The sequence below is a fragment of the Chiloscyllium plagiosum genome, unplaced genomic scaffold, assembly GCF_037043375.1.
Source record: "Chiloscyllium plagiosum isolate Xiang-an unplaced genomic scaffold, Cpla_swu_hap1 HiC_scaffold_45, whole genome shotgun sequence".
Classification (NCBI taxonomy): domain Eukaryota; kingdom Metazoa; phylum Chordata; class Chondrichthyes; order Orectolobiformes; family Hemiscylliidae; genus Chiloscyllium; species Chiloscyllium plagiosum.
In genome coordinates, this window is record NW_028270183.1 from 2,176,361 (window position 1) to 2,203,767 (window position 27,407).

Here is a 27,407-nt window from a genome sequence, read left to right on the forward strand (position 1 = left end):
ATCACCTTTTGCATACTCAGACCAGCAGCGTAGTCCATTTGAACTTGACTGGCTTGGTCATTAGTAGTACTGAAGAGCAACTCTGGGTACTGGACCTTGAACCCCTCCACCCAGAGTGCATTCTGCACCCTTGTTACCCACATAGCTTCCTCCAAGTGGTGTCCCAACATAGAGGAGTACTGATTCATAAGCAGGTATATGAACAGGAAGGGTTTGGAGAGATATGGGCTGGGTGCTGGCAGTGGGGACTAGATTGGATATCTGGTCAGCATGGACGAGTTGAACCGAAGGGTCTGTTTCCGTGCTGTACATCTTTATGACTCTAAGTGGGACGATTAGGTGGTAATCAGAAAGGAGGTTTTGTTGCCCGTCTTTAATCTGGTGCCGTGAGACATCATGGGGTATGGAGCCAATGCCTATGGCTCCCAGGGCAACTCCTTCCTGACTTATACCTTTGTGCCATCACCACTGCGGAGTCTGACATTTTGGGACGTAGATAGGATAAATGAATTGACAAAAGTCTGGCAAATGGAATATCTTGTGAGAAAATGAGAAATTCTTCACTTAGACAGGAGGAACAATAAAGAAGTACATTACCTACATGGTGAGATGTTGCAGAGTTCTGAGTTGTAGAGAGATCTGGGTTCCGAGTGCATGAATTGCAAAATGGTTGGTATGTAGGTACTGCAAGTAATAGAATTTTATCATTTATTGCAAGCGGAATTGAATGTAAAAGTAGAGAAGTTATGCTTCAGTTTTACAGGGAACATCACGAATAGTGTGTATATTATTGGTTTCCTTATTTAAAGCAGGAAATGAAAATGAATTGTTGACAATTCCGAGGAGATTTATGAGATTAATATCTGGAATAAGTGAACTCTCCTATGAGGAAAGGTTGGACAGACTGGGCTTGTTTTTACTGGAAATTAGAAGAGTGAGGAATGATTTAACTGAAGTATATAAGATTCTAAGCCATCTTAACAAGGACTTGGAAGTGATTTTGCCTGTTTTGAGTGAACCCAGAACAAGACACGTCCCATTTAGGACAGAGATGAGGAGAATTTGTTTCCTCAGAGGGTTGTGTGATTTTGGAATTGTCTGCCTCAGTTGGTGGTGGAGGCAGGGTCATTGAATATTGTTAATATAGAAAAATAGGTACAGGGGTAGGCCATTCAGCCCTTCGAACCTGCACCACCATTCAATATGATCACGGCTAAACACAAAGTCTCAGTATCCCACTCTTCCCCTCTCCCCATACCCTGGATCCCTTTTACCACTAGGACCATGTCCACCTCCTTCTTGAATATAAGTAATGAACTGGCCCCAACAACTTCCTGTGGGAGAGAATTCCACAGGTTCACAATTCTCTGGGTGAAGAAATTCATCCTCATCTCAGTCCTGAATGGTTGACCCTTTATTCTTAGACTGTGGCCCCTACTTCTAGATTTCCCCAATATCAGGAACATTCTTCCCACATCTAGCCTGTCCAGCCCCCTTAGGATTTTATGTTTCTATGAGACTCCTCCCTCATTCTTCTAAATTCCAGTGAGGACAAGCCCAGTCGATCCAGCCTTTCCTCATATGTCAGTCCTGCCATCCCGGGAATCAGTCTGGTGAACCTTTGCTGGACTCCCTCAATAGTGAGAATGTCTTTCTTCAGATTGAGAGACCAAAACTGCACACAATACTCAAGGTGGAACTGGATAGATTCCTGTCAGGGTAGGGGAATGAAAGTTTATTGATTGCAGATGGAATGTGGAATTCGAAACACAAACAGATCAACAGTGTTTTTAATAAATAGTGAAGCAAGCTTGAATAGCCAAGTGGTCTATTTATGCTCCTACTCAATATTTTCTTAATGTTCTGATCAGATTAAGAGAGTCCAGGATGTTTGTTTTAGCGCGTGATCAGTTCTAGCAGATCTCAGGCTGAGCAATGCTGGAGTTTGAATTGCTGTCAGTGCCTCTAGCCTGAGACTGAAAAATAAAACTATCCTGAGTTTTTACTTCTGATCATACTCACTAGAATGTGTGCCTGCATCCTGTAATTAGATTCTGGTCTCTGGACCCTAGGCCTCCCTTCACTGGATTTTGATCATTGGACCCTGAGTCTCCCGTCACTGGACCTCAGTAGCTCCAGACCTAGACCCTCCTCTAACTGGACTTTGAGCCTCTGGACTTTAACTCTCAGATTTCCCATCTCTGATTTCTGGTCACTGGACTCTGGGACTCCTGTTACAGGACTGAACATCCAGTCGCTGAACAACTAATGATGCTCTGCTGCTGTTGCTCCTATCTGCTTAGGGGGAGGTGTCATTATGTGACAGTTAATCAGCATTTACTGAACAAGAATGCTTGGTTGTGGTCGAACCAGAGGGTATTTGGGTTGCTTCTGTTTCCTGGATCAACAACTTTTTACCAGGGTGTGATTTTGCAGGAAATGTCAGATTCTCTCACGTGGAAAGGAAGCTGATCATGATGCTCATGGCTGTCTTCAAATAGCTGCTGAGATAAGTGTCAGCCTATTAACCTTGCTCTTAGTAAGAATATTAAGTACTCAGAATAGTGTGAACATGTCTTTCCGTACAAAAATGAACTGACTCGACATTTAATGACAAGGCAACAAATCTGAGAGCTCAGTGTGCAATAACACAGAGCACAGCCACAGTACACATGGAAGACACTGTGTCTAATTAGTGCTTAGTATGAGGATTCCAGGTCATGATCAGTGCCCAGTGTGAGGGTTCCAGTTCATGATCAGTCCCCAGTGTGAGGGTTCCAGTTCATGACCAATGCCCAGTGTGAGGGTTCCAGTACATGGTCAGTGCCCAGTGTGAGGATTCCAGCTGATGATCAGTGCCCAGTGTGAGGGTTCCAGTTCATGATCAGTCCCCAGTGTGAGGGTTCCAGTTCATGATCAGTGCCCAGTGTGAGGGTTCCAGTTCATGATCAGTGCCCAGTGTGAGGATTCCAGCTCATGGTCAGTGCCCAGTGTGAGGATTCCAGCTCGTGATCAGTGCCCAGTGTGAGGGTTCCAGTTCATGGTCAGTGCCCAGTGTGAGGATTCCAGCTCATGGTCAGTGCCCAGTGTGAGGACTCCAGCTCATGATCAGTGCCCAGTGTGAGGGTTCCAGTTCATGGTCAGTGCCCAGTGTGAGGATTCCAGCTCATGGTCAGTGCCCAGTGTGAGGATTCCAGCTCATGGTCAGTGCCCAGTGTGAGGATTCCAGCTCGTGATCAGTGCCCAGTGTGAGGGTTCCAGTTCATGGTCAGTGCCCAGTGTGAGGATTCCAGCTCATGGTCAGTGCCCAGTATGAGGATTCCAGCTCATGATCAGTGCCCAGTGGGAGGATTCCAGTTCATGATCAGTCCCCAGTGTGAGGGTTCCAGTTCATGGTCAGTGCCCAGTGTGAGGGTTCCAGTTCATGGTCAGTGCCCAGTGTGAGGGTTCCAGTTCATGATCAGTGCCCAGTGTGAGGGTTCCAGTTCATGACCAGTCCCCAGGGAGAGGGTTCCAGTTCATGACCAATGCCCACCGTGAGGGTTCCAGTTCATGATCAGTGCCCAGTGTGAGGGTTCCAGTTCATGACCAGTGCCCACCGTGAGGGTTCCAGTTCAAGACCAGTGCCCACCGTGAGGGTTCCAGTTCATGGTCAGTGCCCAGTGTGAGGGTTCCAGTTCATGATCAGTGCCCATTGTGAGGGTTCCAGTTCATGACCAGTGCCCAGTTGAGGAGTCCATTCATGACCAGTCCCCAGGGAGAGGGTTCCAGTTCATGACCAGTGCCCAGTGTGAGGGTGCCAGTTCATGACCAATGCCCAGTGTGAGGGTTCCAGTTCATGATCAGTGACTAGTGTGAGGGTTCCAGTTCATGGTCAGTGCCCAGTGTGAGGGTTCCAGTTCATGGTCAGTCCCCAGTGTGAGGGTTCCAGTTCATGACCAGTGCCCAGTGTGAGGGTTCCAGTTCATGATCAGTGCCCAGTGTGAGGGTTCCAGTTCATGATCAGTTCCCAGTGTGAGGGTTCCAGTTCATGGTCAGTGCCCAGTGTGAGGGTTCCAGTTCATGGTCAGTCCCTAGTGTGAGGGTTCCAGTTCATGACCAGTGCCCAGTGTGAGGGTTCCAGTTCATGGTCAGTCCCCAGTGTGAGGGTTCCAGTTCATGGTCAGTGCCCAGTGTGAGGGTTCCGGTTCATGATCAGTTCCCAGTGTGAGGGTTCCAGTTCATGATCAGTTCCCAGTGTGAGGGTTCCAGTTCATGACCAGTGCCCAGTGTGAGGGTTCCAGTTCATGATCAGTGCCCAGTGTGAGGGTTCCAGTTCATGATCAGTGCCCAGTGTGAGGGTTCCAGTTCATGATCAGTTCCCAGTGTGAGGGTTCCAGTTCATGGTCAGTGCCCAGTGTGAGGGTTCCAGTTCATGGTCAGTCCCCAGTGTGAGGGTTCCAGTTCATGATCAGTTCCCAGTGTGAGGGTTCCAGTTCATGACCAGTGCCCAGTGTGAGGGTTCCAGTTCATGATCAGTGCTTGGGAATGAGGGTTCCAGTTCATGACCAGTGCCCAGTGTGAGGGTTCCAGTTCATGATCAGTGCTTGGGAATGAGGGTTCCAGTTCATGATCAGTCCCCAGTGTGAGGGTTCCAGTTCATGATCAGTCCCCAGTGTGAGGGTTCCAGTTCATGACCAGTGCCCAGTGTGAGGGTTCCAGTTCATGGTCAGTCCCCAGTGTGAGGGTTCCAGTTCATGATCAGTGCCCATTGTGAGGGTTCCAGTTCATGATCAGTGCTTGGGAATGAGGGTTCCAGTTCATGACCAGTGCCCAGTGTGAGGGTCCAGTTTGTGACCAGTGCCCAGTGTGAGAATTCCAGTTCAAGACCAGTGCCCAGTGTGAGGGCGCAGTACTTGACCAGTGTCAGAGCCCCAGTAACAGTCTCGTGCACCAATTTTCCCTCTCCATCAGCATTCAAACACCTCTTTTCTCTCATTGGCTATCTGTTGTTTCTGTAAACGTACGCCTGAGAATATCATGCAAACTGGTGTCTCAACTCTAACTTATTTCCAAAGACCTATAGTTAGTAAGTTCGCAAATGACACCAAAATTGAAGGTGTAGTGGACAGCGAAGAAGGTTAACATAGATTACATAAATTAGATGGGCCCATGGGCTGAGAAGTGGCAGATGGAGTTTAAATTAGATAAATGCGAAGTGCTACATTTTGGGAAAGCAAATCTTAGCAGGACTTATAGCCTTTATGGTAAGGTCCTAGGGAGTGTTGCTCAATAAGGAGACCTTCGAGTGCAGGTTCATAGCTCCTTGAAAGTGGAGTCGCAGATAGATAGGATAGTGAAGAAGACGTTTGGTATGCTTTCCTTTATTGGTCAGAGTATTGAGTACAGGAGTTGGAAGGTCATGTTGCGGCTGTACAGGACATTGGTTCGGCCACTTTTGGAATATTGCGTGCAATTCTGGTCTCCTTCCTATCGGAAGGATGTTGTGAAACTTGAAAGGGTTGAGAAAAGATTTAAAAGGATGTTGCCAGGATTGGAGGATTTGAGCTGCAGGGAGAGGTTGAATAGGCTAGGGCTGGTTTCCCTGGAGCATCGGAGGCTGAGGGGTGACCTTACAGAAGGCATAGGTTTAGGGCGAGAGGGGAAAGATATAAAAGAGACCTAAGGGGTAAGTCTTTCATGCAGAGGGTGGTACTTGTGTTGAAAGAGCTGCCAGAGGAAGTGGTGGAGGCTGATACAATTGCAATATTTAAAAGGCATCTGGATGGGTATATGAATAGGAAGGGTTTGGAGGGATATGGGCCGAGTGCTGGCAGGTGAGACCAGATTGAGTTGGGATATCTGATCGGCATGGACGAGTTGGACTGAAGGGTCTGTTCTGTGCTGTACATCTCAATGACTCTATGACCTCAAAACTATGAACTTTCTCATTCATCTACCAGATGCAGTCCAGATGGGTGGCACGGTGGCTCAGTGGTTAGCACTGCTGCCTCACAGCACCAGGGACCCAGGTTTGATTCCCGTCTCAGGTGACTATGTGGAGTTTGCACATTCTCACCATGTCTGTATGGGTTTCCTCTGGGTGCTCCAGTTTCCTCCCACAATCCAAAGATGTGCAGGTCAGGTGAATTGACCATGCTAAATTACCCATAGTGTTAGGTGCATTAGTCGGGGTAAATGTAGGGGAATGGGTCTGGGTGGGTTACTGTTCAGAGGATCGGTGTGGACTTGTTGGGCCAATGGGCCTGTTTCTGTACTGTAGGGAATCTAATCTATTTCTCATCTGATTGGAATATCATGATGTATGTTACTTTCTCATCTGTGGGTCAGAGTTCACACATCAAGGTTGGGCTTGTCAACTTTAAACAGCCTTTGGGCACTCTTGTTAATTACAACAGAATGAAGAAATAATTAGATCTTTGAGGTGATCAGAATCGCCGCTGAACCTGCCCAGACTTGGAAATTCTGAATTCAGTGAAGTAACTTAAGATTCAAATCAGCAGCAGCCCACGGGAATTCAAAAAGCTCACAGATGTCTGATTGATAGAGCGTAACAGTGAGTCAGCGCTTGCTATTTAACTTCTTTCACTCAACCATTTCCTATTTCAATGTCAGGGCCTTTTCATGCTTGCACGGCTTTGCTGCTTCAAGTCACGTTCTACTGCTTCACTTCCCTGTATCTCACACAGGGAACCTTCCTTCTTCAGAAGTCTGTAATTTCATCGCTGAGGTCAATCATCACCGATCAGCCATTTAAGTTCCAGGCCATCTCTGCAGGAGTTCTTCAGGGTGGATATTTTCTAATGAATCTGTGCAGAGACGTTATTACAACACCTCTAGAGCAGGTGGGACTTGAATCCAGGACTCTTGGTCCAGAGGTATGGACACCACCAATGCACCACAAGAGCCTCAATTTCCTGGGGTATGGTCCTGGACCCAACCATCTTCAGCTGCTTTATCAATGACCTTCCCTCCATCATAAGGTCAGAAGTGAGGATGTTCACAGATGATTGCATATATTAGCACCATTCGTGACTCCTCAGGTACTGGAGCAGCCCATGTACAAACATAGCTGAGAGCGACCATATTGTTGAAGAGGAGAGTGTGAAACGGACTGGTAAGCTAGAGGAGATACTTGTTAGGAAGAAAGATGTGTTGGGCATTTTGAAAAACTTGAGGATAGACAAGTCCCCCGGGCCTGATGGGATATATCCTAGGATTATGTGGGAAGCAAGAGAGGAAATTGCAGAACCGTTGTCAATGATCTTTTCGTCTTCACTGTTAGCGGGGGTGGTACCAGGGGACTGGAGAGTGGCGAATGTTGTGCCCCTGTTCAAAAAAGGGAATAGGGATAACCCCGGGAATTACAGGCCAGTTAGTCTTACTTTGGTGGTAGGCAAAGTAATGGAAAGGGTACTGAGGGATAGGATTTATGAGTATCTGGAAAGACACTGCTTGATTAGGGACTGCCAGCACGGATTTGTGAAGGGTAGGTCTTGCCTTACAAGTCTTACTGAATTCTTTGAAGAGGTGACCAAGCATGTGGATGAGGGTAGAGCAGTGGATGTAGTATACATGGATTTTAGTAAGGCATTTGATAAGGTTCCCCATGGTAGGCTTATGCGGAAAGTCAGGAGGCATGGGATAGTGGGAAATTTGGCCAGTTAGATAGAGAACTGGCTAACTTGTCGAAGTTAGAGAGTGGTGGTAGATGGTAAATATTCAGCCTGGAGCCCAGTTACAAGTGGAGTTCCGCAGGGATCAGTTCTGGGTCCTCTGCTGTTTGTAATTTTATTAATGACTTGGAAGAGGGAGTCGAAGGGTGGGTCAGTAAATTTGCAGATGATACGAAGATTGGTGGAGTTGTGGATAGTGAGGAGGGCTGTTGTCGGCCGCAAAGGGACTTAGATATGATGCAAAGCTGGGCTGAGGAGTGGCAGATGGAGTTCAACCCTGTCAAGTGTGAGGTTGTCCATTTTGGAAGGACAAATAAGAATGCGGAATACAGGGTTAATGGTAGGGTTCTTAGTAAGGTGGAGGAGCAGAGGGAACTTGGAGTCTATGTTCAAAGCTCTTTGAAAGTTGCCACTCAGGTGGATAGAGCTTGTAAGAAGGCCTATGGTCTATTAGCGTTCATTAGCAGAGGGATTGAATTCAAGAGTCATGAGGTGATGTTGCAGCTGTACAGGACCTTGGTAAGGCCACATTTGGAGTACTGTGTGCAGTTCTGGTCGCCTCACTTTAGGAAAGATGTGGAAGCTTTGGAGAGGGTGCAAAGGAGATTTACCAGGATGTTGCCTGGAATAGACAATAGGTCGTATGAGGATAGGTTGAGAGTGCTAGGCCTTTTCTCATTGGAACGGCGAAGGATGAGGAGTGACTTGATAGAGGTTTATAAGATGATCAGGGGAATAGATAGAGTAGACAGTCAGAGACTTTTTCCCTGGGTACAACAGAGTGTTACAAGGGGACATAAATTTAAGGTGAAGAGTGGAAGGTATAGGGGGGATGTCAGGGGTAGGTTCTTTACCCGGAGAGTGGTGGGGGCATGGAATGCACTGGCTGTGGGAGTGGCAGAGTCAGAATCATTGGTGACCTTTAAGCGGCAATTGGATAGGTACATGGATGGGTGCTTAAGCTAGGACAAATGTTCGGCACAACATCGTGGGCTGAAGGGCTTGTTCTGTGCTGTATTGTTCTATGTTCTATAGCAAGATCTGGACAGTGTCAAGTGGCAAATAATATTCACTCCACACAAATGTCAGGCAATTACCATCTCTGACAAAAGTGAATCTAACCATTTCCCCATGACATTCAATGGCATTACAACACTAAATCCCCCACTATTAATATCCCAAGGGTTACCATTTACTGGAAACTAAATTGGATCAGCCATATAAATACTGTGTCTACAAGAACAGGTCAGAAGCTAGGAATCCTGCAGCAAATAACTCACTTGTCCACCATTGACAAGTCACAAGTCAGGACTGTGAGGATTATTCTCCAGTTGACTAGATGAGCACAGCTCCAAGAACACTTGAGAAACTAGACACCATCCAGGACAAAGTTTGTACCCTACACACCACTTTTAAAATGTTTACTCCCTTCATTATCAATATACAGTGACCGCAACTATTTACCAAAACTTCTTTAACAGCATCTTCTAAACCCATGACTTCTAACACATAAAAAAACAGGAACATCAGATGTATGGGAACACCACCACTTGCACGTTCCCCTCCAAGCCAAATACCATCCTGACTTGAAAGTATATCGCAGGGTCAACATTCTGGAACTCCCTCCTTAATAGCATTGTGGGCGTATCTACACCAGCTGACTGCTTGGTGGTGATCCTATGCTGGATGGTAATGGGTTTGGAGCTGCAGTCTAAGGAGTCGACTCTGGGTCTGGATTCACAGATATGTCAGACCAGGCAAGGATAGCAGATTTCCTTTCCTGACGTATTTCAGTAAACCAGTTGAATTTTTACAATAATAAACAATGGTTTAAGGATGATCATTAGACTTTCAATTCCAAACATTTTTATTGGGTTCAGATTCCACCATCTGTTGTATTGGGAATCATATCTACCTGTGTCTCTGGTTTAGTCCAGCCACATTACCAGTAGGACATAACATTGTTAAAGATTGAGACTCATCAATCTACTCAGCCAGTTGTCTAGGAAGATGTAACATGTAACAGTCTGTTTTACATAGGCCATAACTAGCAATCTATCCTGGGTCAGAGGCTATGACTGTCCTAATCCATGGACCTGAGCATATCATCCAGGCTGACAATGGAGTGCAATGCAATAGTTGTTTGTTGTGTGTTGTACTGTGACTTTGCCCACTTTTTTCAGCTTGGAAAATTATAGAGGCATAGGCTCAGTGCATTTCTGGAGGGAGTGTTGCATCACTGGAAGTGACATCTTTTGTCCTTTAACAAAGGCCCCCTCCCATTAATGTAAAAACATCTTGTGGTGTTGCTTCAAAGAAAAGCAGGGGAGTTCTCACTAATGTTCTGGGCAATGATTATCCTTCAAGTAACATCACAGAAAGAGATGATCTGAGCTTGATCATGTGACTGTGTGAGGCTGCTGTGAGAAAACTGGCTGCCATATTGATATAAAAGGAAAGTGCTGCAGATGCAAGAGATCATAATGACAACCAGTAAGTGCTGGAGAAACTCAGCAGGTCTGGCAGTATCTACGGAGAGAGAAGAAACTCCACTGTGCCAAAGAAGTCATTAGACTCGAAATGTTAACTGTTTCTCTCTCCACAGATACTGCTGGAGCTGCTTAGTTTCTGCAGTAGCTTCTGCTTTTATGAGTCACTGCATTTCCTGGTGTCTTCATTTTAAAACTCATTGATAGTGAAGGTCTCTGGGAACATCCTACAAGCGTATAGAAGCTGCTAATACTAATTAGATCATGGAACTCAAGTTTGTATTTCACTTTTTGCTCCCAGCGATTGCTGGAATAAGGCAAAGGAATGAGTTTTAGTTTATTATAATGTCCAGTCTCTCATATGCAGCATTGAGATCAGAAAGAACCATATAAACTACTTTGGAGTAATGTAGTCACAGAAGTATACTCAGAATTTACAGCAAACACAGACATTGCTAACAAAACTCAGCAGATCTGGCAGCATCTTTTGGAAGAAAGCAGAATTAACGTTTTGAGTATGATGACTTGTCATCAGGTCTCATTCGACTCTTCATTATTTTCCTGACCACCCCTGCTTTCAGCATTGTAAATAGTTTAACCTACCTGGCATTCCCCAAGCTGATCAATTTTTTAGCAGACCCATCATAACCCCAAATTATCTGTTACGTTGCAGTGTTACAGATTTACAACATGGCAAATAGTCTTCCTGGGAAACCAATGACTGAATTCTTGACAAGTCTGTAGAATTTGGTGGAACACTGTGAGTAGGGTCAGCACTTTAGGAAATGTCAAAGGATCACTTGGTTTGTAGAATTAATAATATTGTGACTCAAAGGATCTGGACCTCAAGAAAGCCATAGAACTGGCCCTTTACCTGCAAAAATATTGGAAAAGGGGGTCAGGAACATCAGGGGTCCATAAACGGTACTGTCTTCAACCTTGGACAATCCCCATACCACAGAGCCAAATCCCAGGTGGATAATACTCACAGCTCCTGTTTGTTGCTGAGTGACAATTGGCGATTGGAGTCAAAGGCTGTGAGCTTTTAGAACTGGATGGGAAGTATCTCTACAATACAATGAGAGGCAAGAACACCCATCTGTGCGTGTGGTTGTAGAGTTCACCCCAGACAAGGCGAAATACATACTGCCCAAGCCGTAGCCACCTCAAGTCAGGGCTTTGCAAATAAATCAACCTGAAGATGAGGAATTGTTACAACTAAATTGCATCACTGCTCCCAAAGTGTTCCCAATTAAGCTCAAACTCCAGGTAATTGGCCACCCGCAGACATGGAGGTAGACATAGATGCCACTGTATCTATTGTTGGGGAGTGAACCTTTAGGAAATTCCAAAGGGGAATCTTCGCTTTAAGCTTGTAAGGCAGCAGGGCTAGATTGGCCACATACTCTGGGGAGCCACTCTTATTATTGGGACCACTATAACCCCAGATAGGCACAGACAACAGACAATCCGACTGGCCTCGTTGGTAGTGAAAGAACCAGGTTCCAACCTTTTGGGAAGGGACTGATTACAGAAAGTCTGCCTGCATTTGGCAACAGATCTTAAAAATGGGTACTGCTTAGCTATATGAAATCATTAAGAAGTATCCCAAGGTGTTCGAAGAGGGCCTCTTGAAGATAAAAAGTGACAGGGCCAAGGTCTATGTAGACCCAGAGGTCCAACTTAAATACTCGAAGGCACATCCAGCCCCCTATGCCCTATATGCCAAAGTAGAGGCCGAATTGGAACGTCTAGAGGAACTTGGCATTAAATGCTTGGTATAACTTTCTGACTGGGCCATGCCAATAGTCCCAGTTTTAAAACGTGACAACTCAGTTTGCCTCTGTGAGGTGTATAAGCTAATAGTCAACAGAGCTTCCTACTTAGACAAATACTTTCTGCCACACAGAGAAGACTTGTAGGCAAAGCTGGCTGGAGTCACATATTTTCCAAAATGGATATAAGCCATGCCTATCTCCAACTGCAGTTTGAGGTATCATTCAGGAAATATGTTAATATAAAAACTCAGAAAGGTCAGTCTGAATACGCTCACTTGCCTTTTGAGGTATCTTTGCCTTATGCCATGTTTCATAGTGTCATGGAGAGCATCCTTCAAGGGGTGCCCAATCTGGGAGTCTATCTGGATAACATTTTAATCTCAGGAATTACTGCAATGGAACATGTGGAGAGTTTGGAGGAGGTCTTACAGCATTTTTCTGAGGCTGGCATCTGGCTACAAAGGGAAAAGTGTCTGTTCCAGATAAACGAGGTAACATACCTCAGATATAGAGTCGACAAAGATGGACTATACACTCTCAAACAGAAGGTGAAATTTATAAAACGATGCTCCAATTCCGAGGAATGCAATGTTTTGCTGGTGCAGTGGTAGCATCCCTACCCCTGGACCGAGAGGCCCAGTTCAAGTCCCACTCACTACAGAGGAGTGTAATAAAATCTCTAAACAGGTTGAATAGAAAATGAAGTTAAATTAAACAAAACTTTATAAGGTGGTAGTGTCCCTACCCTTCCACCAGGAGGCCAGGGTTCAAGTCCCACCTGCTCCAGAGATGTGTAATACATCTCTGAATAGGTTGATTAGAAAAATAGGTTAATTAAAGAAAAAACTAAAAATTATAAACTTAAAAAAAGAGACTCAGGGTTGTCATGTTTGCCACTGCCTGCCCCACCTCCTCAGTTATTCTCATGTCACTGGAGAGAGAGCATGTAGTGTTCATCAATGCTGTCAATGCCTTCAGAGAGATGGGAACCATGGGGTTACTTGTCTCTCCAATTCAATTTTGTCTTAGACCCTTCCCACTCTCCCTACCCCTCCTTCACTTTTGGTGGTTCATGTTGGTCATAATGGGTTTTGCTTGTAAATATCTAGTTGGCTACGTGGGTATTTTACTGGCAGTGGTTAGTGTTTAGAAAGGAAACGAAAATAAAACAAGTCATGCTGGCTTTGGAGCTGGTGAAGTCCTCCATGGTGTGTGATAGCACTTCAGGGTATATAAAACGATAAAGTGGACCTGTGGTGCAGTGATAATTCCCTACCCCTAAACCAGGCGACCCAGGTTCAAGTCTCACCCAGTCCAGATGTTTGTCATAACATGTTTGAACAGGTTGTTTAAAAAAAAAGCACATCATCCATTTGTCTGAGCTGTCTGTCCCAGGCTGGAGCTGGCCTCTCTATGCCATGAGTAGTGGCTTTATTTGGTGTTCAAGAATAAATGATGTTCCAATTAGGCTTCCTGAGCGATCACAGTTTTAGATCTCCGTTTTTTTTGTTTTATCTTACATAAGAGTTGATGGCTTTGGATTGAGTGAGTAATTTCTTCCTAAGCACAGCTGAGATGTCAGTCCCCCCTGCCAAACACACACACCATCTCTTCCCCTGTCCCCATATTTGCATGAAGCTTGCACAGTTTGACATATTATCAGGTGCTAAGTGATGTTTAACTTGCTCGACAATTTCTAGCCACACTCACTGAGGTTTGAATCTTGCATAAAGTCAAAGCTCTGACTGTAGGAAGAACACACAACTTGGGAATAATCTTTTAACGTCAATCAAAGAAAGGGGGGTAAGAGGAGTTGGGAGGGAAAGAGAGACAGAAAGAGTAAATGTGGCATAATGCATAATCACTGACAGTGTCAAATGAAATCCAACTCCAGTCTTACCTCTTACACAGTCTGCACAGAACACAGCAAATTGACTCCAAAACCTTATTTTGATTCCATCCTTCTGGCAGAATCACAAATTCTGTTTGTGAGCCATCTATTGGAACAGTTCCTGAACCAGAACCTCAAAAACCAAGGCAGAATTTTTTTTAAGAAAAGGTTTATTTTCTGTTGGTTAATTCTCAGTGAGCAGCCATTAATCATTTCTCGTACCGCTTAACATTCTATATTTTGAGTTCTCTACATTGACATTTAGACATTTAACAATGCCAATCCATTGCTGGATTCTGCTGTAGTGTTGCCACTTAAACATTTAAACTAAACAACCAAATTAATTTGACCTTCATTTAAAGGAGCAGCCTGACCCACTGGCAGCTTCAAGATACTGAGTGTCTCTACATCTGGGTCACTTTCTGTATGTTCTCCACAATGGTATCACGATGGAGAATAAATCAGATGCCGTTTGCACTGCCGTCCAGGATTCTGCCCAGCTCCTTTTTGCTGTTAGTATCATAACTTGGCTTTTTCAAACACTGATTGGTTGCTGCCTCCATCACTTTGTGAAATGTAGGCAGCATAGCTCCATTAAACTTTTATATTGGAGTTATTTTCACAAGAAAGAGAACTCCTGCACATTTATGGAAACTTACACAATCAACAGTCATTGTCCAGTTGTCCAATGTGACTTGAGTTGAAGACAGTCACTGAAGCTGGTCTCCAGAGCTAGGTGTCAAATTTGAATCTGCGCAAGGCCAGAGCTGCTGCATCAGTCTGAGACTGGGCCTGAGGCTCTGTGACTCACATGCAAAGTTCCACAACTCCCTCTGTATGTTGGTTGGGAGGTGCTGACTACATGGAAATTTCAAACAGCGGAAATATCCCGTGGAAACTAATCACAATATGTTTTGATATTAAACAGTTTCTCACAGCGTGACACATATCAGTGACAGAGATCAAAGTAAAGGCAGCAGTCAATGCCCAAATTACAGAATTTATAGAAACAAACCTAATTCTAAATGATGTGTGAGCCAGTTTAAAATATAATAATTAGAATTTTAAACATTTAAGCTGGAATTGGCCAGCAGACTTGCTTCTTTTAGCTACACTCATCATGTAAGTAATAGTTTACTGAGTTACAAAATGTCAGTGTCAAGGTGTCAAGTTATTATCAAGATGATAGATAGCCCTAAAGGGTCCAGCTTATGCTCCTAATATAATTGAAACCAAAACCTGGCTCAGAGAAATCCTGCTGCTCTCCTTCCTCTGCTGTGTTAACATGAGGGGAACAATTTCACTTTCCCACTGTAATTTTGCTGCATTACCATTACCAGTGGGTACTATGCAGGGGGCACAGGACTAGGCAGAGCAGGCCCTAGGTGGGGGACAGTGCTGCTGGGCAGCAGCAGTGCTACTATACAGGGAGCACAAGGCAATGTTGATTGGTAGGAGACTGTGCTGCTGGTCACAGGGCAAAGCCCCAGGCAGGGAAACCTGCTGCCACCACTGGAAACAACATTATATATGGAAGTGGCATTACCTGGAGGTCAGGTCTAACACTAATGTGGCATCAGAAAAAGAAAGAAAAGTTTGTGATGATGCTCCATTAAAATTGTTGTGTGTGCCTGCACGCCTCAAAAATATTTTTTTCTCTCCCTCCAGCCACCATTTGCGTTTGCAAATAGCATGGAAACGTGATCCTTTCTGAGGATAGATTAAGAGCAGACTGTGTCCTGTAAGCTCTATTATTCAGCATTGTCTTTAGTTGTGATTTCCAGCAGCTTGGCTCACAGATTCTGTCCACGAGACTCTGCAAATTCTGTCGTGCAGCTCAACCATTGGTCACTTTGTCAGGTGTATTCATTTCTGATTGGCTGCTGCTAAATTGTTATTGTGGAGAGTAAAATAAATCCTGTGGGTCAGCTGACTGGTTGCCATTGTATCATACAGTGAAAGGGGTTAGATTGAGTCTCACATCCAACTTGCTCATCATTTGTTGACCTGAGGTCCTCTTGTGACAGCGGATATTGTAGGCTCAGGGACTAATCATGCACATGTTTGTCTCTGTGGCAGGTAAGTGTGTGGAGTGCACGTGTCGATGGTGCATGGTAAGTTACTCAACACCATCAGACCCTTTTGCAGCACAGACATTCACACAAATGTTGTGCATTCTGGCATCGTTGGTGAGTCTGCCATCTTGTGTTTATGGTAAGACCGGTCCAATGTACTGGTGTGGCGAAGACTAGGGAAGCAGCTGTCAAACCTGGTCTTATTCTCCATCATGGAACAGCAACACAGGATGCGGAGAAATGCTCTGCGCATGTCCCTGCTCCTCAGAGTGTATATGATGGGATTCATAGCAGAGTTGAGTGTAGATAGGGCCAGGAAGATTTCTGCTTTGTGCAGGATCTTCAAATTGCTTTCTGTGTAGGCAAAGTCCAGCAGTAACATGATGAAGGTGGGTGCCCAGCAAATAATAAACACACCGAGCACAATCGTGACTGTCTTTAGCAACGCCAGGGTCTGTGGAGCCGCAGTTTCACAGTGACTGGATCGTACAATCAGATAAATCCGCACATAAAGGATGACAATAGACAGAAGGATGATGCTGAGCAAGGTGATACAGAACAAAATGTAATTCTTGGAGAACAGAGGCAGCACAGTGGAACAACCATTTACATGGCAGAGGCAGTTCCACCCCATTACCGGCAGCCCACCCAGCAGCACAGAGGCAATCCAACAGCTTCCAATCAGCAAGCACATCCGAGTATTCTTGTCACCGCTGTAGAGTTTGACTTTCACAATGGCTGCATGCCTTTCAATAGCGATGGCCAACAGACTGAGAACTGATGCAGCCAATGCAACAAACATGGTGCCCTCACGGATAAACCACTGCAGCGGTGTCAGCTTCATGGTCTGGCTTCCCGAAAACACAATGTTGAAGATGTAAGCAATGCCCGCAAAAAGGTCCGAAAGTGCCAAGTTTCCAATGAAATAAAACATGGCTGAGTGGAACTTCTTATATCTGCAGATGGCCACCAACACCAAAAGGTTTTCAAGGATGATGAAAGAACACAAAATGATGAAGACAACAGAGGTGACACTCAGGCCTTGTGACTTATATTTCGGGTCTGCAAGTTTCCCAGTGTGGTTATAATGGAAACTTATTAACTCCCTGTTGTAGTAATTATTAAAGGAGCCCTCAGACGCGGTGCATAGTGGTTCCCCCATTTCTACAGAATTCGCTGGTTGCAGTCGGCAGTCGATTCCTTCAAAGGCATAATGTCTCTTAACACCACGTTGGAGGCCCACAGGTTCGACAAGATTCAAGAAGGGCTACTGTCATCACCTATAGGAATCAACAAAGGAAAATGAGGTAGTTAGTCACTGTTATGAGAAACAAACATCACAATAAAAGGTCATATGTGGGGAAGGGGGGAGGCCAAGAAAATGTTGACAGTTTTCTTTACTGCCCCTGGAAACCAAATCATCCTCAACGGGACTTGCTAAATGATCTGTTTGCAGCACAGAATTATTGGTTCAACTCATCGAAAGAACACATCCTGCTGGACATGTTATTATTAACTCAATAACTAGCAGGGAGTTACAGTGATAGAGACAAATCTAAATCTCCTTAGTCACAAGGTGACCTCATCTCAGATCTCGGTCAACCTGACTCCCAAAGTAACCCAACAAGCAGAGTTTCTGAGATAATAAAGTTGCACCAACTCCATCAGGCATGTGCACTGGGGCTGCACAGGGCAGGAGGAGAAGTGGTGCATATTGGCATGACCTAGTTTGGTGCTGCAGTGGGATGTAAACAGGAATGGGGTTGCACTGGGACATGAGGAAGATTGGTACCACAAAACAGCAGGAGTGAGATTTTAGCTGCATCCAGGCATGAGCAGGATTGATGTGCAGTGGGGACATGGTTGGATTGAAACTGCACTGGGGCAGAAGTAAGATAACAGCAGCATAGATACTGAGTTATGACCATTGCAAGGGTTCAGTCTGAGAATCACAGTCACCAGGCTGAATAATATACAATGCTCTACATCATATACCAAGACTGCATAGAGAACCAACTCTGCAGATTTGAAAACTTTCAAATGGAGGCCTCCATCTATATTCCGCCTTAATTCCCATCCCTGGGATTTGTCCAGTCCAATAATCCTCACTCTGGTAAAACTACTCATTCACGGCCTGGTGCCAGTAACTGAAGGCAAACATGCTGTCCTAATATCAGAAAGGGATTGGGGGTCAGAGTATTAGAAAGAGGATTTTACTTTTAAACATTTGATGGGGTAGGATAGAGTGGGGTGGGGGTCTGTGTGGAGGAGTACAGATTAATATGTAGCCTCTTCCAATCACAAAAAGTTTATCAATTCATCTGTTGAGTAATTCAAATTTTATATCTTCAATTCAAAACGTGGATGGTAGAGTGATACAACCCATTCCTGCTAATACTCCTGATTTCTCCTGCAGACACTCCCTGCCCTCCTCCTCCCAATACTCCCTGCACTCCCTTCAATATTCCCCATACCCCCCTTCCCAATCCTCCCTGCTATCCCTGCCCCGATACTCCCCATTACCCCCTCACCCGATACTCCCCACAATCCCATTACCCGATACTTCTGCAAACCCTCCCTCAATACTCCCTGTGCCTCTCCCACCTAAACTCCCCGCACTCCTCCCCTGATACTCCCCGCACTCCTCCTACTAATAATCCCCACATTCCTCCTGCTGAGATCCCTCACTAGACCTTGTTATTAACAGGGTTTATCATTTATTCGCACATAATCTAATCTAATCTAATCTAATTATTAATTAAATTCACTTCATTAATATTCAGTCTCCAACTCTATCCGTCCACTACGTAAAAACAAAACACTTGATATGAAAGTCAGAAAAGGTAAGTGGCAACTCCAGCCTACCCATTGCTCCTCCTGGCCTTCACCTTGAATGCCAGGCACCAACATCTCAAGCATGCTTCATAGTAAGCAGATGCAAGCACCCTTTGTCCACAGTTGCTGACATCCAACATATGCCAGCTTCTGATTCATCATGGCAAGCTCCAAACCACTTATGGTTCTGCACTTTTAATGTTACACTTTGTAGTGCAATGGCAATTAGTGCAAGGGCACTTTATATGCAGGGACCCATCTCACGGAAAGGACCAGGTTACATTGACCTTCCTCCTATAGGGCAGGCATTTCTCCAGATGGTACTGACCCTACTGGTAATCCTAGATCAAACCGGCAAGGACCAATGCCATGGCCCATCCTGAGAAGAGACTGAGCCTCCACACCATGCCATCCAACCAGGACCTCCAGGTCCCTGCCTGCAAAGCAGGTGCCTATTTCCTCCCACCTGCTAGGTTTGGAGCAAATGCCACAAACTGCACAGGGCAGCTCTGGGCACAACAGCCTTTTAATAATGACACTGCCACCAGCGGTACTGCTGATTCCCAGCAGTGGTGAGCATCTCCATGTATAGTGAGTGGTAGAATTCTGCCAGTATCAAATGAGAGGGGTACCGTAGAGATGAACTAGGCAGTCAATAAGGTAGGCCTGCAGTGACAGCACAAGAAAACTCACTAGACCTTATGGAGAGAAATCTCTATGAAACTCCATAAAAATGACAATTTTCCAAAATATGACAAAAATACAGCTCTCGGTATCTGGATGCATGTAGCACTCAGTAAAGATGAAGGGGTAACACTGTCAATTAATAATAGCACTAATTCCATAAAGATTATTTTAGTTAGGAGATCAAGATATAGATTCGGTTAGAATGGAGATAAGAAATAGTTGAGGAAAGAAGTTACTCATGGGAGTAGCTTATATGCCCCCTAACAGTAACCGCAGTATGGGACACAGTATACAAGAAGAAATATTGGGTACCTCTGATAAAGGGACAGCAATAATTATGGATAACTTTAATCTACATATCAACGGGAAAATCAGATTAGCAATACAAAAAAAAACTGTGCATGCTAGAAATCAGAAACAAAAACAGAAATTGCCAGAGAAACTCAAGAGCTCTGAAAAGGGTCACTGGACCTATATCCACAAATGCTGCCAGACCTGCTCAGTTTCTCCAGCAATTTCTCTTTTCTGTCTATTCAATCCCTCTTATACTAAATCCCATTAGCCTTCTTGATTAAATGATGTGGAGGAGCCAGTGTTGGACTGGTGTGGACAAAGTTAAAAATCACGTAACACCAGGTTATAGTCCACCAGGTTTATTTGGAAGCACTAACTTTCGCACTGCTCCTTCATCAGGTAGTTGTGGGACAAGATCACAAGACACAGAATTTATAGCAAAAGATTACAGTGTCACGCAACTGAGATGATATATTGAACAAACCTAGATTGCTGTTAAGTCTTTCAAGTTTGAGAATGGGTTTTCAGTTCATTAATAAGTAAATCACAGAACTTGTTTTAAGTCACATTGTCGAGATAACTTAAGATTTTATAGAAATGGTGACATCTCAGCTCAGACAATAAATTAAAGATGGGAGGTCATTGAAGTCATTCTGCGTATCCACAAGGATTCTGTTCCTGAGAACCCCCAGGAGTGATGAAATTTGCAAGTGTGGAACTGGATATGTGGGTTTTGCCCACAGATGTTGATTTTTATTGTATAAAAGCAAATATTTGATTTTTATTGTTACTTATTTCTTGATGCAGATAAGCAAATTTGTGATTTTGTGGATACAGAGGGCTTACTGTATGCATTGTACTTGCATAGTAACTTTTTGTGACTCATATACCAGAAACTTAAATCCCTCTGAATCTTGGAATTCAGAGATGGTTCTCTATTTAAATAAAACTTCACTTTGTTATTCTTCCTGTCAAAGTGGGCAACTTCACATCTTCCCACATTATATTCCACGTACCCAGTTTTTGTTCACATGCTCAACTATGTATAGTAGTGTCCAGTTTCCTTATGTCTTTTATCTTTGTGTCATCTGTGAATTTAGCTACCATGCCTTTGCTTCAGTGACCCTTCTTCATTTCTCTCCACAGATCCTGCCAGAGCTGCTGAGCTCCTCCAGCAATTTCCGCCATTGCTTCCAGTCTTCAGTAATCGCAGTTCTTTGTTTTATTTATAAAGGTAAGGACTATATGCTTTAGCTATACAGAATATTTGTGAGTCCGTATCTCAAATCCAGTGTGCAGTTTTGATCTTTAAGGAAGGATGTATGTGCACTGGAAGAGGTTCCCCATGATCGGATAGATTAGATTAGATTCCCTACAGTGTGGAACTAGGCCCTTCAGCCCAACCATTCCACACCAATCCTCTGAAGAGTAACCCACCCAGACCCAATCCCCTCTGTCTAATGCACCTAACACTTTAGGCAATTTAGCAAGACCAGTTCACTTGACCTGCACATCTTTGGGCTGTGGGAGGAAATAAGAACAGCCAGAGGAAACCCACGCAGACACAGGGAGAATGTGCAAACTCCACACAGACAGTCAACCGAGGCTGGAATCAAACCTAGGTCCCTGGCACTGTAAGGCAGCAGTGCTAACCACTGAGCCACTGTGCCACTATGGAAACCTGTAATTATCAGCTGTACCCCCCTAGCCCAAACAACCCTCCCAATGATCGCTGGACTCCTCCCTGGACCACATACAGCTGCCACCTCTGTACCTGAAGCCACTCTGCACAAATATTGTACCATCAACTGAAAGATAGCTAGCTATTCTCTCCCACCATTCACTGTAAGTTGTTCCCTCTAACCAGTGACTGAAAGATTGAACAATTAATATGTGAACCTCCCTGTGTCTTCAGCAAAGAACTGAAAGGATCTGGAAATGAGGAAATTGGAGATCAGAAGGTGTTCTAAGAAGCAAAAGGGAAACTTCATTGAATCCAATGGCCTGGTGCTAGTGCATCATGTTTTCCCCAGTATTTTTTTCTCCGCTGATAATATAGCAGTTTGCTGTCTGTATATGTGTGTGGGGGTTAGAGTTTCAGCCAGCAGAGTTATCCGTTGATAATTCAAAGTTCTGTTTGCCTGTGTTTAGAGTTGATTTCTTTGCAATAATTAGTACTTTGCGATAATGAATATAGAAACCTGGTCGGTGTTTTCCGTAAAACTGACTGAATCAGATAGGAAAATCAGGGACTATGAATAATTTGATTAAATCTTTAACTTTTCTGTTGTTTCCAGGGAGTAATAGGGTTTGAGTACCAGCACACTTTCCCAAATGGATTGTAACATAAATTGCCCATTTATTCCTTTTAGTACCTTTTGTTAGAAACCAGAAGGTAATAATTACTGTTTTACTTGAAACATATCATTTTCTCCAATGACTTTTTAAAACTTGTAATAAATCCACAAAGTTCTTATCCTTAAAATACTTGTATGTTCCTTTGTATCATAAGCACATATGACTAGGAGCTGAGGTAGACTATTCAGATATTCGAACCAACCCAGCCATTTAATAATTTAAGAACTGTGCCTTTTTATTTTTGCATGTTTAAAAGCTGTGGCTGCAAGGAGAAAAAAGTGTTTCTAAAAACAGGGATTTACCAGGGTGGCTGCACAATTTCATAGCAAGAAATTCAATACCTATTGTGAACTTCATTTCTTGTGACTATGGGTTCCTGAAATCTTAATGTAATTGCAATAACTGTCTCTCCCAACTTGCAAGTCTCCCTCCATTCTGTGTCCCTGATTTTCTCCCTCCCATTGTCCATGACTCACTATCCCTGTATCTGTGACTCTCTCCTCCCCATGTCTCTATCTCTTATCCATTCCATTTTCCCTCCGCGGTGTCTGTGATTCTCTCCTTCCTTCATCCTTTTCTTTCTTTCCCCCTCAACAGTGTCCATGATTCTCTTCCTTCCTGTATCCCAGACTCTGCTCTTGTATCCATGATTCTCTCCCCCTCTGTATCAGTGACTCTCTCCCTCCCTGTGTCTGTGACTGTAATTTTAAGTCTCTCTCAACATTGTATCTTTGATTCCCTGTGTGTCTTTGTAAGCAGTCTTTACATTGCCTTATTAAAGAGAAGGCTGTGGCATGACGTAAATTCTTCTACTTCTGGGTAAGGCCAGAGCATGTGTCATAAATATAAACCGGTTACTCAGAGATCCAAAAGGAATTCAGGCAACAATTCTTTACCCAGAGAATGCTGAGAATGTGGAACTCACTATGCAACAGAGTGGTCAGGATGAAGAGCACAAACACATCTAAGTAGTTGCAAAATAAACTCATGGGGGAGAAAGATCAGTACGTGTGATTTATGAATTTGGAGGAGATCCCTGTGGAAATTAAACATCAGCACGGTTGGTTTCTGTGCTGTTCATTCAATGCAAATAACTTTTAAGATATGATTTTTCTAAGGTGCTGTCCCCTCCACGCAATGAATAATTTCAGCTGGTTTGAAGTTACCCATTTGACCAATGTGATGGCAGTGAGGTTAAACCTCTCCTGTGTGCTGTATAACACACATTTGTGCCATAGACTCAGTCTGCACAATGTGCTGACAGGTCATCTGAGAGTTGGTTAGTACCTGCAGCAGAGTGCCAGAGAACAAGAACAGAAATTGCTGGAGAAACTCAACAGGTCTGGCAGCATCAGTGGAGATAAAACCGGAGTTAACATTTCGAGTCAGAAGGGTCAGTGGACTCTAAACATTAACTCTGTTTCTCTCTCTACAGATGCTGCCAGACCTGCTGAGTTTCTCCAGCAATTTTTGTTTTAGCTTCAGATTTCCAGTTCTTTGTTTTATTGTATGCCAGTGAACAAGGCCTGGGTCTCACCCTCTTCCTCCTAGTGACATTTGAGGAGGAGTATGGTGGTGTAGGGGAAGAAAACAAAGCAACCAAAGTAATGTCAGTGAACATTTATCTTAAGTTGGAGGACAGACAGATGATCTCACTGGAGTTTTTCAACATTTCCACTCTGATGGTGAATGTTTATGCTTAAAAGCCATGCTGGGATTTCCCACTCTGCTGCTTTATCATCATAAATGAACACCAATGTACTGACAGGGCTGATACACGTGTTTTTGGGACCTTCAGCTACTACTGAGCAATTTCATCCTATCACCCAGTCAGAACCAGGAGTGACTAATTGACAGCCCCTCAGCCCTACATGTAGTTTTGAATATTGCCTCAGTGATGTTTGCACATACTGCAAAGACTGGACTGTAAAAGTATTTAATTGGCTGTAAGGTGCTTTGGAATGTCTGGTACTCTTGAGCAGATTATATCATTGAAAATCTATCCTTCTTCAAATGGTGTGAGTTGATGTGAAGTAGACTGGATTTTATCACAGTCAAATGCTTTATTAGATAGGAAGTGGGCTGACAACCCTCTTGCAATTTCTTTAAAAACTAATGACTTCTGCTTTCTGGCTGACAGGACATAACTTGACAATATTCTACATTATAAGGTACATGGCAGTGTTGTAGCTGCCCAAGAATAGCTTGGCTAGTGAAGTGGCTAATTCTGGAGCACAGATCTTCAGTACAACACTGACAGCTGTGATGCTTGGGAATCTGGGAAGTCACTGAGATGGATCATCCATTGGACACTTCTGGCCAAAGATGGTTACAAATGTTTCAGCCTTGTCTTATGCACAAATAGCATGTGCTCTTCCATTATTGAGCGTGGGCACTTATGGACCCTGCTCAGTGTGCTGCATGTTTAACTGAACACTGCCATTCACAACCGCATGTTGCAGAACCCCAAAAGGACGGGAAACTTGGTGAGTTTGATTGGTTAGATTTTAGCAAAGCTTTTGATAAATGAACCCAGGAGATTGGACTTCAAGATTTGAAGTCATAACTTAAGTGGAATACATCTGATTTGGACCAACACCTGCTGAACAAGAGGAAGCAAAGGGTGTTTACAAGTGGAAAGAGAGTTGGACTGCTGGGATTCGGCACTTGATACATGAGAAGGAGCTGTTAAAACTGAAAATCTTTGTGCAGGAGAAGAAAAAACGCAGGGGTGACCTTATTGAATTATTCACAATGATAAAGTGTATTGACTATATGAATATAATAATATAGACACTGTTTCTAGGAAAACTGAATAAGCTGGTGCTATTTTCCCTGAAGTGTCAGAGGCTGAGGGGTGACCTTATAAAGATTTATAAAGTCTCTATATGAGGGGCATGGATAGGGTAAATAGACAAAGTCTTTTCCCCAGGCTAGGGGAGTCCAAAGCTTGAGGTGACTTGAGGTCACATGTTTAAGGTGAGAGGGGAAAGATTGAAAAGGGACCTAAAGGGCAACCTTTTCATGCAGAGGGTGGTGCATATGCGGAATGAGATGCCAGAGGAAGTGCTGGCGGCTGGTACAATTACAACAGGCATTTAAAAGGCATCTGGATGGGTATATGAATAGGAAGGGTTTAGAGGAATATGGGTCAAATGCTGGCCAATGAGACTAGATTTATTTAGGATATCTGGTCAATATGGACGAGTTGGACCAAAGAGTCTGTTTCCATGCTGTACATCTCTATGCCTCTATGATTCTAAATACTTAGAAAAGAGTGAAATGATGTAACAACTTGCAGGATGTGACAATATGGAGTGAACAACAATGCAAATGCTGAGTGAGGTCTGAATTAGTGACTCAAGTTGGATAGATTTAAGTTCTGAAAGCAGGGATAAGAAGTCAGTGGTAGATATGTTATTGGAGGGGATTCTGAGGAACTGGTTTTACATGCTTTTGGAAAGGCAAGGACTGATTAGGGATAGCCAGCATGGCTTTGTGCATGGAAATTGGGACTCACTAACTTGATTGAGTTTTTTGAAGAAGTGACAAAGAAGATAGTTGAAGGCAGGATAATAGATATTGTCTATATGGACTTCATTAAGGCATTTGACAAGGTTCTACATGGTACACTGGTTAGTAAGATTAGATCTGCCCAAAATCCACAAACCTGACTGCCCCGGCTGACCCATTGTTTCAGCCTGCTCCTGCCCCACTGAACTCATCTCTGCATACCTCGACATGCTCCTGTCCCACTTAGTCCAAGAACTCCCCACCTACGTTTGGGACACCACCCACGCCCTCCACCTCCTCCATGATTTTCACTTCCCCGGCCCCCAACGCCTTATCTTCACCATGGACATCCAGTCCCTATACACCTCCATCCCCCATCACAAAGGCCTCAAAGCCCTCCACTTCTTCCTTTCCCGCCGTACCACCCAGTACCCTTCCACTGACACCCTCCTTCGACTGACTGAACTGGTCCTCACTCTGAACAACTTCTCTTTCCAATCCTCCCACTTCCTCCAAACCAAAGGAGTAGCCATGGGCACCTGCATGGGCCCCAGCTATGCCTGCCTCTTCATCGGATATGTGGAACAGTCCATCTTCCACAGCTACACTGGCACCACTCCCTACCTTTTCCTCCGCTACATCTATGACTGTATCGGCGCTACCCCGTGCTCCCACGAGGAGGTTGAACGGTTCATCCACTTTACTAACATCTTCCACCCGACCTCAAATTTACCTGGACCATCTCAGACTCCTTCCTTCCCTTCCTAGACCTCTCCATTTCTATCTCAGGTGACCGACTCAACACGGACATTTACTATAAACTGACCGACTCCCACAGCTACCTAAACTACACCTCCTCCCACCCTGCCCCCTGTAAAAATGCCATCCCATATTCCCAATTCCTTCGCCTCTGCCACATCTGCTCCCAGGAGGACCAATTCCAATGCCGAACAACCCAGATGGCCTCCTTCTTCAAAGACCGCAATTTCCCCTCAGACGTGATCGACGATGCTCTCCACCACATCTCCTCCACTTCCTGCTCCTCTGCCTTTGAACCCCGCCCCTCCAATCGCCACCAGGACGGAACCCCACTGGTCCTCACCTACCACCCCACCAACCTCAAGATACATCGTATCATCCTTCGTCATTTCCGCCACCTCCAAACAGACCACACCACCAAGGATATATTTCCCTCCCCACCCCTATCACCACTCCCTCCGCGACTCCCTCGTCAGGTCCACACCCCCCACCAACCCAACCTCCACTCCCGGCACCTTCCCCTGCAACCGCAAGAAATGCAAAACATGCGCTCACACCTCCCCCCTCACTTCCCTCCAAGGCCCCAAGGGTTCCTTCCATATCCGTCACAAATTCACCTGCACCTCCACACACATCATTTACTGCATCCGCTGCACCCGAAGTGGCCTCCTCTACATTGGGGAGACAGGCTGCCTACTTGCAGAATGTTTCAAAGAACACCTCTGGGACACCGGCACCAACCAACCCAACCGCCCCGTAGCGGAACACTTTAACTCCCCCTCCCACTCCACCAAGAACATGCAGGTCCTTGGCCTCCTCCATCGCCAGACCATGGCAACACGACGCCTGGAGGAAGAGCGCCTCATCTTCCGCCTAGGAACCCTCCAACCACAAGGGATGAATGCAGATTTCTCTAGCTTCCTCATTTCCCTTCCCCCCCACCTTATCTCAGTCCCAACCCTCAGACTCAGCACTGCCTTCTTGACCTGCAATCTTCTTCCCGACCTCTCCGCCCCCACCCCTTCTCCGGCCTATCACCCTCACCTTGACCT

At 44.7% G+C, this 27,407-nt stretch overlaps 1 protein-coding gene and 1 long non-coding RNA gene across 9 annotated transcripts in view; one reads left to right on the forward strand and one right to left on the reverse strand.

Moving 5' to 3' along the window:
• LOC122552320 (uncharacterized) overlaps window positions 1–27,407 on the forward strand; it is a 68,666-nt gene that overhangs the window by 23,849 nt on the left and 17,410 nt on the right. The window contains exon 2 of the long non-coding RNA XR_015754515.1: window positions 20,872–20,959. This is a non-coding gene — a long non-coding RNA (uncharacterized LOC122552320). The remainder of the gene's footprint in view (window positions 1–20,871; window positions 20,960–27,407) is intronic.
• The window catches only part of LOC122552319 (sphingosine 1-phosphate receptor 2-like), a 144,521-nt gene continuing 131,106 nt past the window's right edge, over window positions 13,993–27,407 (reverse strand). For all 8 annotated transcript variants that reach the window (XM_087983529.1, XM_043695060.2, XM_087983528.1 and 5 more), the window contains one exon: window positions 13,993–17,189. In XM_087983529.1, coding sequence (XP_087839655.1) covers window positions 15,992–17,071 — 1,080 coding nt within the window. In that variant the 5' untranslated portion in view covers window positions 17,072–17,189 and the 3' untranslated portion in view covers window positions 13,993–15,991. The remainder of the gene's footprint in view (window positions 17,190–27,407) is intronic.